We start from the raw sequence: 16,635 nt of genomic DNA on the forward strand, positions 1-16,635 counted from the left end.
GTGGCCTGCGGGGGCAGATTCCACACTCCAGGAAAGGTTTCTACACACAGACTGGAGTATGTTTGCTTCTCAAGCCACCAGTGGCGCTCACACAGACATTGACTCTTACACCTCCTCTGTATTGGATCATATCAATATCACCATTGACAGTGTTACAACCCAGAAACAGATCACCACATATCCAAATCAGAAGCCTTGGATGAACAAGGAAGTGCGACTCCTGTTGAAGTCACGCAACACTGCCTTCAGATCAGGAGATGCACAAGCCTACAGCACATCCAGAGCAAACCTGAAGAGGGGCATCAAAAGGCCAAGCACTGCTACAAGCTAAAGATAGAGGGACACTTTTCCAACTCTGACCCTCGGCGCATGTGGCAGGGCATTCAGGCCATCAGTGACTACAAACCCACCCACTCCACCCTGCAGCCACTGATGTCAACTTCCTGAACGAGCTAAATTACTTTTATGCTCGCTTTGAAAGAGACAACAGAGAAACTGCCACCAAGCTCAATCCCTCAGATGACCACCCACCAATCATACTCTCCTCCACAGATGTCTGCAAGGAACTGAACCGGATCAGCGCGCACAAGGCTGCTGGACCAGACAACATCCCTGGTCGTGTTCTCAGGGCATGTGCGGAGCAGCTCGCTGGGGTTTTACAGACATTTTCAACCTGTCTCTTGCCCAAGCAGCCGTACCAACATGCTTTAAATGCACTTCCATTGTGCCAGTGCCAAAACACTCTAGTCCGAGGTGCCCTAATGACTACCGCCCTGTAGCACTCACACCCATCGTCATGAAGTGCTTTGAGCGGCTGGTCCTGGAACACCTAAAGACTCTCTACCATCCACATTGGACTCACACCAGTTTGCCTACCGTAGCAATAGGAGCACAGAGGCGCAGTTTCCATGGCACTGCACTCTGTGCTCACTCACCTGGACAATAAGAACACTTATGCACGTATGCTGTTTGTTGACTTCAGCTCAGCATTCAACACTGTCATCCCAACCAAGTTAATAGCCAAACTTGGAGACCTGGGCATCAATACCTCAATGTGTAACTGGATTTTGGACTTCCTGACCAACAGACCCCAGAATGTTCGATCAGGATTCACCTGCTCCACATCCATCACACTTAACACTGGTGTACCACAGGGCTGTGTGCTAAGCCCGTTTCTCTACTCCCTCTTCACCTCTGACTGCAAGCCTGTGTATGGATCTAATTCCATCGTCAAGTTTGCAGGCGACACCACGGTGATTGGCCTCATCAGTAACAACGATGAGACTGCCTATAGGGAGGAGATCCAGCACCTGGCCACATGGTGCACTGAAAATAACCTGCTCCTCAACACCACCAAAACGAAGGAGCTCATCGTGGACTTCAGGAAGGAGTCAAGAGACACACACGACACCATCCACATCAATGGAATGGCTGTTGAGCGTGTCTCCAGTTTCAAGTTCCTGGGGATCCACATCTCGGCGGACATGTTGTGGAAAACCAACACCTCCAGCCTGGTCAAGAAGGCTCACCAGCGCCTCTTCTTTCTGAGGACACTGAGGAAGAATCAGCTCTCCTCAGCTATCCTGGTGAACTTCTATCGCTGCGCAATAGAAAGCATCCTGACCAACTGTGTCACAGTATGGTATGGGAGCTGCTCTGTTGCGGAGCGCAAGGCACTGCAACGGGTGGTGAAAACTGCCCAGCGCATCACAGGGACTCCACTACCTGCCATCGAACACATCCAGAGGAAACGCTGTCTGCATCGAGCTCGCAGCATCCTTAAGGACTCCTCTCACCCAGCCCACAGACTGTTTTCTCTCCTGCCCTCCGGCAGGCGTTTCAGGTGCCTCGGACCAGGACCAGCAGACTAAAGAACAGTTTCTTCCCCAGAGCTGTCTCTTTACTGAACTCTACAGTAGTTGATCCACTTCCTCATATATTATTAACTCTTCTCTCCTACCTCACATCTGCCTTATTTGCACTACTGAATGTAAATATTTATCACAGTAACAACTGTTTACTTTTGTATCTTGCACTACCATACCTAAATTGGACTATGCTCATTTGCACTGCCGACTGTTGTTACATTATCAATGCTTACATTAATATTTTGTACAGTTAATCACTTCCACTGCACTTTTACACCTTGTTTATAGTAACAGTCATCTGTATATATATTATATTGATAGTACATATCACCTGTAAATTCTGCCTATAGTAATAGCCATCTGTATATTTATTCACTATACATATTCACCTGTAAATTCTGTATATTTATTCACTATACATATTCACCTGTAAATTCTGTACATTTATTCACTATACATATTCACTTGTAATTTCTGTATATTTATTCACTATACATATTCACCTGTAAATTCTGTTTATATTAATAACCATCTTTCTATATATATTTATACATATACTCAGTACATATCCTTGTCCTGCACTTATTCAACCATTGTATATACTGCACTTGCTACTATTGCACTTCTGGTTAGACCTAAACTGCATTTCGTTGCCCTGTACCTGTACTTGTGTAATGACAATAAAGTTGAATCTAATCTAATCTAATCTAATCTAATTTAGGTGACCAAGTATTAAATGTGGTAAATAAAATAAAATATCAGGGTCACATTATTAGAGATGATTTAAATGATGATGATGATGTGCAACGCCAGTGCTGTAAGTTATACGGACAGGCGAATATGTCGGCTCGTAAATTTTACATGTGCACCATTGATGTCAAAATAGCACTTTTTAGAGCGTACTGTACTTCATTTTATGTCACACTTATGGTGTAGTTATAGTAAAGCTAAAATGAAAAAGCTTTAGGGGGCATTTAATGATGCATTAAGAATCCTGCTTAAGTTCCCAAGGTGGATGAGTGCAAGCCAATTGTTTGTATCTAGTGATGTTCCTACTTTGCATGCTGTTTTAAGGAATTATATAGTTTCATGTGTCGATTAAGTGATTCAAGAAATACAATTATAATGGCCTTAAATGATCCCACATTAAGTGATACAAAGTATTTTTCCTTGTTCTGGAAGCACTTGAATTCAAGTTTGTATGTTTTTTAAGTGATTGTTGTATGTGTAATGTATGTTGGTATGTAATTTTCTTCTTTTGTGTATTTTATTTTTATTGTGATATGGACCAAATGGTCTGAAATAAATAAATAATAATGATAATGTGTATTTGAATTGTGTGTAAGCATTTAAGAATACCTGTAATAACTAGATTGAAACGTTTGAAAGACAAATTTATGCTGGCTTGTCTTAAAGTCTTGTTTAAGAAACATAAATAGTTTGCTCAGTTAGATGTTCTAGATCAGGGGTGCCCAACCCTGTTCCTGGAGATCCACCTTCCTGCAGAGTTTAGCTCCAACCCTGATCAAACACAACTGAACCAACTAATTAGGATCTGAAGGAGCACTTGATAATTACAGACAGGTGTGTTTGATCAGGGTTGGAATTGAACTCTGCAGGAAGGTAGATCTCCAGGAACAGGGTTGAGCACCCCTGTTCTAGATGTTTGCTAAAGTGTTGCTAGTTGGTTGCTAGGATATTCTGGGTGGTTGCTAGGCTCTTGCTATGCAGTTTCTGGGGTGTTGCTTGACTATTGATAGTGCGTTCTGGGTGATTACAGACATTCCCACCTCTGGTAATAACAGAAAATCAAATATTGTTTTAAAAACTGATCCAGTTTCAATGCTTTGATATTATTGTATTTCTTTCTAATGTTAGGAAATTCAAAAGTGCTAGTCTTAAACCTGCACTAAAAAGTGATTTATACCATCTACACTCTTAAAAATAAAGGTGCTTCACGATGCCATAGAATAATATTTTTGACTAAATGGTTCCATAAAGAACATTTAACATCTGAAGAACCTTTCTGTTTCACAAAAGGTTCTTTGTGAAGGTTCTTCAGATTCTAAAAAGTTAAGGAAGAGATGCTTCTTTGTGGAACCAAAAATGGTTCTTCTGTGGCGTCACTTGAAGAACCTTTTGAAGCACCTTTATTTAAGAGTGTAAGTAGCCTATGTAATATTAATAGAACCGTGTGTCTTCTTTAATGATACAAGCTCAGAAACATTTATAACCTGTTGAAGTTTTTTTATATTGTGTATTGACTTGGTGCCATGATGGATATTGAAATGTTATTTATTTTTATGTTAAACAGTATAGATGATTACTTAATGGTAAGGCAATATTTGTCAGAAATGACCCTGTAAAATGTTGATTAAACAAACTATGAAACGTGTATTTTAAAATGACATGAAATAGAATGAAAAATGAGGATGGATCAGATGCAAACGTATGGCAGAATATCTTGATTTATATCTTATAACAAGATATTGTTTTTAGGGGAGGATCTCCATCTTTGAGTTGATCTTGAAGATGAACTTTATTCACTGTGACAAACTTAGATGAAGACATGTGATGTAACACTTGCTAAGCTAAACTACTTAATGTGATTTTTTATTTTATGACTGCGTAGAGAAGACGAATGAGTGAAACTCTTCCCGCATGCAGTGCAGTGATACGGTTTCTCTCCAGTGTGAATCCTCTCATGTGATTTCAAGTGTCCTGAACGACTGAATCTCTTGTCACAGTGTGAACACTTGTAAGGTTTCTCTCCAGTGTGGATCCTCTGGTGCTGTTTCAATTGACCAGCTGTAATAAAAGTCTTCTCACACTCAAAGCACATATGATCTTTCACACCAGTGTGTATCTTCTGATGTAGTTTTAATTTCTCCAGTAGTGTAAAACTCTTTCCACATAAAGAACATGAATGTGGTTTCTCCTTTGAATGAACTTTAAGGTGTCTATTCAAGCCTGAAGCCCACAAAAATGGTTTCCCACATTGATCACATGGGTGCACTTTCTCTCCAGTGTGGATCCTCATGTGAATACTGAGATGCTGTTTGTATGTAAAACTCTTTCCACACTGAGTGCAGGTGAAACTTTTCTTGTCTCTTCTTTTCAGTAAAGAAACTCTTTCAGTCTTTGAGCAAGTTTTTGCTCCAGTTTTGACATTATATTTTTTCTCCTCCATTAGACCTGAAATTAAAGTTAAAAAGATTACAATATAAATAAATCATAAAAAATACAAATAAAAAAATTTGAGAAATGTGAAGTGAAAGCAGACAACGACTACACAAAATTATGATTATTTTTACACATTTTTACAAATACAAACACTAATACAATGTTTCTGTAGTGACAACTATTCGATGTTTGATCAACTCCACAATTTTAATATATTATATTATACAAATTAATATTAACATTAGACATTTTACATTTTATCAAGAGCTGATAAAATGTAAAAAAAAAAAAAACTGTAACTTGAATGCAATGTAAGTCGCTTTGGATAAAAGCGTCTGCTAAATGCATAAATGTAAATGTAAACATTAACCATTGATGAAGGATCAAGAATAAACACCAACCTGTTTGTTCTTCAGTGTGTTTCATTCTGCAGGGTTCTGGATCTCTCATGTTCTCTCTGTCCTTCAATAAACTCTGTCTCTGCAGATTTCACTTCTTCCTGATGCTCTGATGCTCGTCTTCACTTGTAGACTGATGGGAATATTCCAGCATTTATTGCTGGACTGCAGTGGGAGGAGCCTCAATGAAGGTGTGATTGTTGTGGGAGGAGCTTCACTGAAGGTATGATTGTTGTGGGAGGAGCTTCACTGAAGGAGGAGCGGATCTGCCAAAGTTTGTGAGTTTGTTTTTCTACTAATTCACATATTAAGCATTTATGGTTATCTGGTATTTATAGTAAAGTATCTGAATTTTTATACAAGTTTACACATGCATTTCTGTTTTGTCTCTAAGATTTTCACATTTAATATTTACAAATATTAAAATAAAAAAAAGAATAAATAGAAGTACAGTTATGTAACCAATAAAAATCAGTGTTTTCATAATTACTTCCATTTGAGATTGATTTGTTGTTCATTGGTTTTTAGTTTTGTGTTGGTTTATATTAAAGGGGTGGTTTACTGCTTTTTTTCTTTGCTTGATTGTGTTTATGGGGTGCAATATAACATGTCTTCGTGTTTCGTTTGTTAAAAAACGCCTTATTTTTCATATATTTCACCATTATTGTAAGGCGCTTTCTCCTCTGTCATTTGAACGACCGGTTGACTTCCTGATTCTCTGAAACCACTCCCTCAGAAACAGGCGATGGGCTCAGATTGGTTAGTTAGGCCGGTGTGTTGTGATTGGCTAAACCGCGTACTGCACATTGTCTGGAAACTTCACGCCTATTACCCACTGTTAAAAATTACCTGTAAATTTTACAGTAAAATACTGGCAGCAGGGTTGCCAGCCAGTTACTGTAATTTTACAGTAGCGGTTCTGTAATTTAATTTACATAATTTTACTGTATTCTTTATTACAGTAAAATTCTGTAAATTAAATTACAGAACCGCTACTGTAAAATTACAGTAACAACTAACAACCTATAATATTACTGTAAAATTACAAATATATATATAATATATTTTCCCAAATGCTGCCAATGACTGGCAGCTGAATTTTAAATGTAAACTATTAACTGCATAAGCTTTAATCAATTGTTAACTGCACAAAGTGTTGTATACTGCATAACGTAATTCAATTATAACAAAAATAATGACACTTGTTTGAAAAACAGGTCAAAATTTATTTAATAACTTTCAAATTTGCATGAATAAAGTAATAAAACAGTGTACTTTGTATTATATTGAACTCATTTATTTACAAAATGTTATTTTTAAATGGACAATTAAAGGGTTAGTTCACCAAACAAGTAAAAATTCTGTCATTAATTACTCACCCTCATGTGGTTCCACATCCGTAAGACCTTGGTTCATCTACAGAACACAAATTAAGATTTTGATGAAATCTGAGAGCTTTCAGTCCCTCCATTGGGTGCAGCGCAACTTGCACATTCAAGGTCCTTGAACTAGAATGTGCAAGTTGCGTTGCACCCAATGGAGGGACTGAAAGCGCCAGATTTCATCAAAATCTTCATTGTGTTCTGTAGATGAACGAAGGTCTTACGGATGTGGAACACATGATGAGTAATGTATTTTCAACTAACCCTTCAAATGTTTTAAATTACTTGAAACATATAATTAGCAATCATATACCCTCAACAAAAGAAGAAATATGCAAACTGTTACTTTATAACCACAAGTTGACCAACATGGTCATAATAAAAATAATTATAAAAACCACAAAGATTCCGATGACTCTTCATGAACAGACCATGGCACCACAAACAACAAGGCCCCAAGTCCAACAAACTTCTGATCCAAAAAAGGAGAACACCACAGGATGCAAAGAGTGGCTAGAAATATTGCAAAGAACAGAGGACAATATATTAGATACATTACAAAACATAATGATACAGCCAGACACAGATAGAGAGAAGTCAGATACAGATAGAGTATGACAGATACAGGATGACAGATACAGTCAGAGAATGACGGATACAGTCAGATACAGACAGAGAATGACAGATACAGTCAGATACAGACAGAGGATGACAGATACAGTCAGAGGATGACGGATACAGTCAGATACAGACAGAGGATGACGGATACAGTCAGAGGATGACAGATACAGTCAGATACAGACAGAGGATGACAGATACAGTCAGATACAGACAGAGAATGACGGATACAGTCAGATACAGACAGAGAATGACAGATACAGACAGAGGATGACGGATACAGTCAGAGGATGACGGATACAGTCAGATACAGACAGAGGATGACAGATACAGTCAGATACAGACAGAGGATGACAGATACAGTCAGATACAGACAGAGGATGACAGATACAGACAGAGGATGACGGATACAGTCAGATACAGACAGAGAATGACGGATACAGTCAGATACAGACAGAGATGACAGATACAGTCAGAGGATGACAGATACAGACAGAGGATGACAGATACAGACAGAGGATGACAGATACAGACAGAGAATGACGGATACAGTCAGATACAGACAAAGAATGACAGATACAGTCAGAGGATGACAGATACAGACAGAGGATGACAGATACAGACAGAGGATGACAGATACAGTCAGATACAGATAGAGAATGACGGATACAGTCAGAGACAGAGAATAATAAAAGGAAAATTAGATCTTGATGTGTGTGTACTTACATTTCAGAAATTCCACTGAAAATCCATCACTTTGCAAAGAAGAGTGGCAACATGTGGGTTCACTGCAACCTGTTTCTTCTGTACCATTTGCCCGGTCGTTTTAGATGGCACTTTTCCTTTCGACTTCTTTGTTCCTCTCTCCGGATTAATACCTACAAAGCGTCTAAAGGGTCATGAAACAGACAATATGTAATTAAGATGCGTTTCTCTACTCCAGTGAGGACCTCCCAGAAAGTTTTAGATGTCCACTAATTAAACCACCTGTTTTAACTCATTAGCTTGCTGGTGTTAAATGAGGAGACATCTAAATCATTTGCCCTGAAAAATTTTATGTCTTCTCGAGTTGAGAAGCATTGTGTTAAAGGCCTCAACAGATATAACACATAACATATCTACATAGATAAAATGAAAGTTCTGATATAACATATCAACATATGTAAAATACTGGTACTGAAGTTGTTAGAATTCAACCATTACCTTTGAATGAACTCCAAGGTACATGCTGCCTCCTCCTGGTACTCAAGATTGAATATATAGTACGATGCGAACAGAGTGGCAAGGCCAGACAGGAAGCTGGGCTGAATGCCCTCACACACAACCTCGCCTTCAATAGTCAGCATCCAGTGTCCACTCGTCAAAGTGTCTCCTAAAACAACCACATGTTACAAGTCACTTTTAACTATACCATTTTTATCTTTCAGCTTTTACATTTAAACTATATTTTAATATGTAAGAGTACATGAACTCATTCTTTTAAACCAAAGTTAACAAGAGGCATTACAAACAAACAATAAGCAAATTAGAGCAAATGTCCAACTGAACAAAAAAAAAAACAATTCTATATAAAAGGCAAAAAAAAAAAACGACAATGGGGTAGAACATCAGTGTAATGTAATACTGGTAACACCGAGTACCGCAGCAAGCATAAAGCCAACAAGACAGCCTTACAAAAATACTCCACTGAAATTTAAATGGAGGAACACAACATAAGAAAAATCCTTAATATAGACAGAAACCAGAAAAACAAACAAACAAACAAAGTACAGAGGTACAAAGTACACAGTTAAAGTAGTAGTTACATATACAAGATTTTCTTTTCTGGTCAAGTCCAAGTTCTGGTCAATTAAGAGAGTACACTTACCAAGCACAATTAGTCGTGGGCTCCCAGGTATGGTGTGTGTCGCTTGAAGGTCAGCTGCTGTGGCGCACCTCTATAAAAAAACATTAACTGTCCATATAAACTAATACAAGAACATACAAAAACAAAAAAATAGTGGTTTTCAGCAATATACTTACATTCGCAAGAAGCAGAAGACCATCCAGATCCTCTCGGAAATGTGCCAGGATGAGTTTGATCACAAGGGGTCCAACTTCTTCTTCGCTGGACAAGATTTTCTTGACAACTTCATTTGTGGGTTTGCTCTTAAAGAAGTCAACGAGGACTTTACCATACTCCTGTATGGCTTGGTTGAGCCTTTTGTGTATGGCGATACTGGTAAGCTCCTCAAAATGTGCATATATGTGCTTTTGCACAAACAGGTATGGCCATTTGCTTTTGAGGTCTTTGATAGGAAGTACTTGTGTGTCATTGATGTGCTTTCTTTGCAAATAATAAGTTTCCTTCATTAAGGCACAAACATCACTCCTGTCAGCTCCACTTTTTCCATATCGCTGGTACAAATTCTCTAAAGTTTGTCTTTTTTCCTCAAGTACATCATCAGAATTTGCAAGCGGAGGCTCAGGCTGCCATTGTGTGCATCCGTATGTGGCTGTTGGTTCTCTGCATTGCATTCTCTCAGGTGTGTCAGTTACTCCACTGATTCGTCGCCTGCGTGATAAAGTATTATCTCTATTGACGTGTTCTACACGGGTTTTTATTTGTTTCAAGAGGGAGTAGTATTCAATTTCATTTTTTTCTTGAGTATCATCAAAATCAGAAAAGCTCTTTGGATACTTTTGACAATTTTGAGAGCTACAGCAAGGCACTGTGCTTTGCTTGGATTCTTTTCATGTTTCCTAATTTCATCAACAATTATACGAATCATTTTGCGGCGATCTGGGGAGTGGTCTCTTTCCATTCGCTACTGCACTGCGCACTGCTCGGCATTTGGTTCCAAGGAACCTGAAATGACTCAGGCCAAGTAACTGCTGTGGTTGAAGAAAGGCTTGGTGGGCTAATGGTGTCTAATGTGACAGTGGAAGGCGGCGGAGGTATTGTTGGAGGGACATCACCAGATTGATTTTGTTCTCCAGCTGATAGAAAAAATATATCATCAACATGTCAGTGTTATGTAACTGTGCTAATATTCTGATCTATTATCAGAAAAATAAAATAACTTTTTACAGTGTAACAAAAAATATACTTTATACACACACACACACATATATATATATATATATATACATAAACTTATACATATACAGAATGTAAAAATAACCTCTCATAAAGCTGTCTAGCAGTTTGCGAATCTGGATGGGCGGGAGTAAATCAGACAGGTCCACTCCAGGAGCTCCCTCTACATACTTAAGATCATCTGTGCTCTCCACACCCCAGCTAAGAAGTCTCTGCAGCAACTGTTCCTTCTTTTCTTCAAGAAGACCAGGCAGCGCTTTGGAAATGACCTTTTGTATTTCCTCTCCCAAAGTTGTAGACATCATTCTAGAGAAGGAAAAGAGTGGTGAAGAGCAAGCACTGACAGGCCACACAACTTGTACATGGGCAAGGGATAGTAGTCCAATAGGTTTTCCTGGCTGACACAACACAGCCTTTTTGCAGGTTTCTCAGATATGCAATGAAGGCCCTGATCAATGAGAGTTGAAGAGTTATATCTTTCTGTGATGAAGTTGACGGAATCTCCTTGAATGAGAATGGCTTTTATTTTGCCAAATACAATTCCATCATCAATTTGATCAAGCACAAGAAACATATTTTTTTTGTATTTAGTCCCTTTCACTTTTGTTTCATGTGAAATGAGTGTGTGACTGACAGTTAAGGTGTGAAACAGCTTCTCTAATATCATCATTGTAATCCGATGGGCAAAATTCTGTTCCTTTTTCAACAACAACATGGGGTGGGAACAGACTACCAGCACTTAAATAAGCTTGAAATAGCTGATGCCTTTCAGCAAGAGTAGAGCAAATGTTCTTGAAATTGTGCAACTTTCTTGAACACTGCTTGAAATATGTGTGTTTGCTTTCAAATCTGAGGGTCCAGAGACGAATGAGTGGCCCAAACTGGACTGTTAGTTCTGGATAATGAGTAACATAATGGTGTTTTGGCCTCAGAGGATGGTCAGGAAATAGTTTCTTTCGAAAATACATGTAGTCCTCAATCATTACCTTTAAGTAGGCGATCTGTCCTGAAGAAATGGCAGGGGCACAAATGAACTCAACCATCTGTCGGAGCTGCAAAACAAGTTGCCACACATCATTGTCAGCTGGATCCCTTATTTTATCTCCTATTAACACTGGTAGTAATCTCAGGAAACACCAGTTCTGAACCGCATGCCCTCCAAGTTTATCACTCCCAGCATTTATCTCACATGGCTTATCATGTGCATCATTACCTAGGTATCTGAATTGATTTACCCTTCTATTTAGATCCACATATGTAAACTGTTTCTCAACTCTGACCAGATGTTTAATGCATAGAGCCAAATCATAGGACACAACACCTTCAAACAGATCATGTCCAATGCATGGAGGCAAGCCAGGCTGGCAGACATGGTAATGTGATAAGTCATTGAAAAGAGAGTCAAATTTGACCCCTTTTTTCAGGTGCAAATCATCTGCTTGGACATTACCTATATATGACTGCACAGTCCTGCTTGGCCCCTTGGCCAGTCTGCCACAAATGTTGGTCGATCAATTTCACAGAATCTGCAAAAGAAGGAACTGGTGCTGAAATTTTCAACAAAGCCCCCAATAGCATGTGAGCCAAGATTGTCTCCGGCAATGGCACACACAATTGCTTTCCTAATCTCACCACTGGACATTTGGATACCACTCACCTCAAGGTCTTTGAGATCCTTTATCAGCTGCCCCATCACCATGTCATGTCCAAAGAACTTGAAATCTTGCTCTCTGTAAAGTAGAACAAGTTGCATATGGTCAGTGGTTGACCGATTATGAGGCAAAATGTCTCCTAAAGTGAGATAGACTGCCAGCACTTTATGTGTTTTTTTCCCTGAACCTAATGGATTAACAACTTCAAATGAATCCTGATAGAGAATCAAGCCCAGGGACATGGGATCTGACTTAAACAATGCATTTTCTGCAATTACTTTTCCATCCCAAATGTCCTTAAAAACATTGCTGTTGTGAGCCTGCAAACAGGTGTTGCTGTGCTGCTCCCGCATGGACTCGCTCTTGAAAAGACTAGCAACTGTTTTTTTTATTGGAATGTACTGGGCAAAGCATTCATTTCCAGCTTCATTGTTCCCTAAACAAATTGGAACTGGCTCAATGTAGTTGAAACTTTGCTTAAACACAGTTTTCCTCCTCTGATCCGTTTTCAATATCTGAGTGTTGCAAGTGTGGAGAAGATCATCCACTTTAATCTCATCTACCACTCTTTCTATGTCTGTCTCAGGAACTCCAAGTAGAATCAGTTTGTCTTTTAGTTTACACAGCAAATTTGACAGGCTGATGTCATGTATATCCTGGAGTCCTTCAATGATTGTTTGAATAACAGACGTAGGAAGCATCAACTTTGCCTGTAACTTCAGATAAAACAGGGCCAGATTTTTTAGAAACATGTGATCATCTACATGTTCTGGGCAAATCTCATCTACAGTCATTTCACTTGAGGCAGCAGCCTCACACCTGTCCTCAGAATGGAGCATAGACTCCTGAGTGCTTCCTTGGTTTTCACTTGTTCCCTGAACAATGGTTTCAATTAGACTGTGCTCTGTCTTTCCTTTATGACATCTTGATAAATGTGATGTGAATGTTGACAAGACAGTATATGTCTTTTTGCACTGTTTAAATGGACACGATACTGCTGTGCCCTCTTTCAAATGGGTTTTTAGATGTGAAAAGAACCCAGTCAAGTCCTCACAATGCACAGAGCAACATTCAATGTGACAAGTAAAATCAGTACTGCAGAGTTGTGCCACAGCTACAGGTTGTCTTTCATTATGATACCGGTATGAGTGTGATTTAAATGCATTAAAGCTTTTGAAATCCAAACAGCAGCTAGCTATTCCACACTTAAAAGTTGCATTTGGCAAATTCCTGTGTAATTTCATGTGCCTTACATATGCCAAAACGGTCTCAAATTCATGTGAGCAAAACTGACAGATCATCTTGAACCTCATTCTTTTGGATGCTAACTATTCTTAATTCCCACACTCAGAAAACAATGCTATCTGAGTCAGACATGGATAGAAGGAACAAGGCACAAAAAAGCGTGTGTAAGCTCCCGAAAAAAGCGCGCATAAAAAGTATGTGGGACTTTAAATGCATTTTAAACAGTTAAATGCTCTATGTTTTACAAGCTAATTGGCACTATATCAGGTATAAATTCCAACTGACGCAAAAAAGAACATTAATAAAATAAAAATCACACTAAAATCAAAGACTAAATTACGCTATAAATCACCGTTCTACAGCCGACAAGCCAACGAATGCGACAGCCACCTATAAGTAAATTATCTTTATTGCTAACTGGAACTGCCCTCTCAACTTCCCAACTGAACTGCACAAACGCAAGTCAAGAACAGATTCGAGCAAGAACCCAGAAGCAAAACTCCAGAAAAATATTCTACAACTACAATAAGTCAACTCGTTTGTTTATAGGTCGGCGTTAGCATGCTCAGTTCATTTGTTCAAGTGTCACAGCACTGATAAGGTGCCCTCTGCAAAAATACAAGTTTGACAGCCGAAAGACATAAACACAGATATCTGTAAATACCGTATTTAAACGTAAATAAATATTCGGTTGCGTTATAGTAATACATTAACTATACAAGGCAGACTTTATATCAAACAGATGTTAAAGTGTTCACATTACCTGAAGTTAACAAAGGCCCACAAATCCACTCCTCGCTGGTCAAACGCTTGGAACAGCAGCATTCTCCCATTCAGCAACGCTCCGTGAGCGGGCTGACTGCGAGGCTTTAGCAACGCATTTTCATTTCTACGGCCGAGTTAACAGATGACTAAGTTACCTGTGCAAATTTTACACCATAAAATAATCACGACGAAGTGTGCTGATCAACACAAAGTTCTCGTGAATAACGTTACCCACAGGTGTCACTGAATCATGTAATTCATAATTTAGGAACTCTATGTTCTACCCATAGATGCTATGAAATCCTACCGCGACCGCGCTGCTGAAACCCTGCGCAAGTCTCCTTGGAGCACAGCGGACGGAGGAAGCGTGAATCCGGGATTAACGTTACCAATATTAACCGCGAATGTATATACCTTCATATACTAGTCTATGACAGTTACTAAACATGAAAAATAAAAAAATAAAAGTCACTTACCACAGTTGTGAATCACTCTTCTTGCCGCTCCCAGAATCTCGACCGTTGAAGATCCCAAGATGGCGCTGAAGATTTGAAATTGACAGCAATATTCTGTAAATTTGAGTCAAACCGCCACGCGACCCCAGAATGCATTGCGGTTTACAGCAATATGCTGTATTATTAAAAAAACAGCCAGCTGCTGTAAAATAGTGCTGTAATTTTTACAGCAATTCATTACAGTGCCTTCACGGGCAATAGCTGCATGTGTTGCGGTCAAATGTAAATAATGTCAATATTGCCGTATCAGTTTGAGCCAGAATCAGACCCAGAAAGCGGTAATGAAGAGAGTCAAGCAGAACTTCCGCAAGCACGGCTCTTACAAACGTTTCTGAACGGAAGTTTGCTGTTGTGATTCCATATAATTGTTTGAAGTTTGTACACGTTTGTCTTATGCACACAATAGCCTCGAACTAACTGTCTACTAAAACCAAACAGCGTTGGCTTGTGTTTACGTTCTTGATCAAATCGAAAAATTACGTCATAAAGTATACATGGAAAATACATTTACAAAATTAGTCCATAATTACAAATTCGGGTCCAAAATGTTTGTACGCGTTTGTCATAGACATGAAACATCATTTAACTAACTGGCTACTAAAGCCAGCGGTGACATTTGTTTACGACCTTGATAAAACTAAAACATTACGTCTGAAATTATACATGCAAATACATTTAAAATGATGAAATCTTACTCACAGGTTGTGGCCCAACAACTGCTGCCTCTGGTTTTACAGCTGGAACTGCTCCATGTTTTAGTAATAGTTTCTGTGTGAATCCGGCACTGAACTCGTGTAGATTCTGGAAGCTGTCTTCCGTAAAATGCGCAGCACAGAGAGCTGAATTAGGATTGTAATTGTCAGGAACATAATCAAACATAAATTTTAACCATTGTTGACGAACTACAGCATCCGTAGGAAGCCCGGACACAGAAGACCTGACAGCTGGGTGAAAATAACACCGTTTCGACGGCATGGCTACAACTCTCCACTATAACGCTTCCTCTTCGACAAAGCCGCAGAACATGGCCTTGCCCCCTCTTTGGCATGTTCCGTAGGGAGGGGTTGATGGGTTTTTTACGTATGCAACCCGGGAAGTATCTCGTTGTAGTTCCGTATGAATCGTTTTTGTAGGCATTAAACTTCCTGATTTTTAAAAGATGATATCTCCGCTTACGTTGAACTTTCAGCGCAGCAACTTTGCAGATACTGTTCAAGCACCAACAGCAACATTACACACTATTTAAAATCAAAAAAGTGAAATCGCAGTAAACCACCCCTTTAAACAAAGTCTAACACAGACTAATGATGAAATAAATGCTGTTAGGACATTTGTGTCTTGTAGATATCATAATAGTAACTGCATAGTTTAAGTCTGACGATAAGAATGAAATGAACGTTAGCGGACAGTTTACAGGAAATCTGCATAATATGAGGTGAAAACAGGAGCTATTAACAAATATAGCCTAGAGGATTTTCAGCAGCTCTATTATTACTGATGAGCCTCAGACTGTTAACACTCATTAAACAAGCCATTCAAGATCAGCAGCAGATCATCTCACTTTATTCTGAGTGCTTTCCATTAGAAATACAGCTCTATTGAAAAAAACACACTTCTCATACTGACATGACTGACACACTCATCTTTACAATTTCTGCTTGCAGTCCTATTCAAATATAGGCTGTAATTTAAAAACGTTAAGTAACTAAAACTATTTTATTATTTGACAAACATAAATGTCAAAAAAGGAAGAACGCTAAATAACATTAAAATCGCACCAGCATGTAATTAATTTCCCTCACAGATTCATCCTTTAGTTTTTGGCTACAAACACTGAAACAATCATACACACGAATGTACAGAAAACAAACATTAGAAGAACATGAAAAAAAATCGCCCATGAATAAAAAAAAAAATACATGTTTGTTTA

General features: G+C 38.8%; 3 protein-coding genes across 11 annotated transcripts in view; 1 reads left to right on the forward strand and 2 right to left on the reverse strand.

The window, feature by feature from the left end:
* Positions 1-16,635, forward strand: part of LOC131531226 (NACHT, LRR and PYD domains-containing protein 12-like) — a 96,162-nt gene that overhangs the window by 51,598 nt on the left and 27,929 nt on the right. The window lies entirely within an intron of this gene.
* On the reverse strand, positions 7,249-9,988 carry LOC131531272 (uncharacterized). Of its 2 annotated transcripts, none has more exons than XM_058761951.1 (5): positions 9,472-9,988; positions 9,317-9,386; positions 8,653-8,821; positions 8,176-8,338; positions 7,249-7,344 (listed from the first exon to the last, which is right to left on the reverse strand). In XM_058761951.1, the coding sequence occupies exons 1-4, from the start codon at positions 9,964-9,966 to the stop codon at positions 8,179-8,181; spliced, it is 894 nt and encodes a 297-aa protein (XP_058617934.1). In that variant the 5' UTR covers positions 9,967-9,988; the 3' UTR covers positions 7,249-7,344; positions 8,176-8,178. The 2 variants fall into 2 exon arrangements, with proteins under 2 accessions (XP_058617934.1, XP_058617935.1); XM_058761952.1 differs by having other exon boundaries at positions 7,252-7,303.
* Positions 10,283-14,782, reverse strand: LOC131531278 (uncharacterized). Of its 8 annotated transcripts, none has more exons than XR_009268614.1 (6): positions 14,667-14,782; positions 12,186-12,258; positions 11,979-12,054; positions 11,515-11,580; positions 10,614-10,834; positions 10,283-10,428 (listed from the first exon to the last, which is right to left on the reverse strand). XR_009268614.1 is itself a non-coding variant. In XM_058761962.1 (5 exons), exons 1-4 carry the CDS (start codon positions 14,248-14,250, stop codon positions 10,766-10,768), a joined length of 270 nt encoding a protein of 89 aa, XP_058617945.1. In that variant the 5' UTR covers positions 14,251-14,345; the 3' UTR covers positions 10,283-10,428; positions 10,614-10,765. The 8 variants fall into 8 exon arrangements, 3 of the variants coding, with proteins under 3 accessions (XP_058617945.1, XP_058617942.1, XP_058617944.1); XR_009268616.1 differs by having other exon boundaries at positions 11,979-12,069; XR_009268615.1 differs by lacking the exon at positions 14,667-14,782 and adding an exon at positions 14,189-14,335.

Source organism: Onychostoma macrolepis, chromosome 22 (genome assembly GCF_012432095.1).
Source record: "Onychostoma macrolepis isolate SWU-2019 chromosome 22, ASM1243209v1, whole genome shotgun sequence".
Taxonomy (NCBI): Eukaryota; Metazoa; Chordata; class Actinopteri; order Cypriniformes; family Cyprinidae; genus Onychostoma; species Onychostoma macrolepis.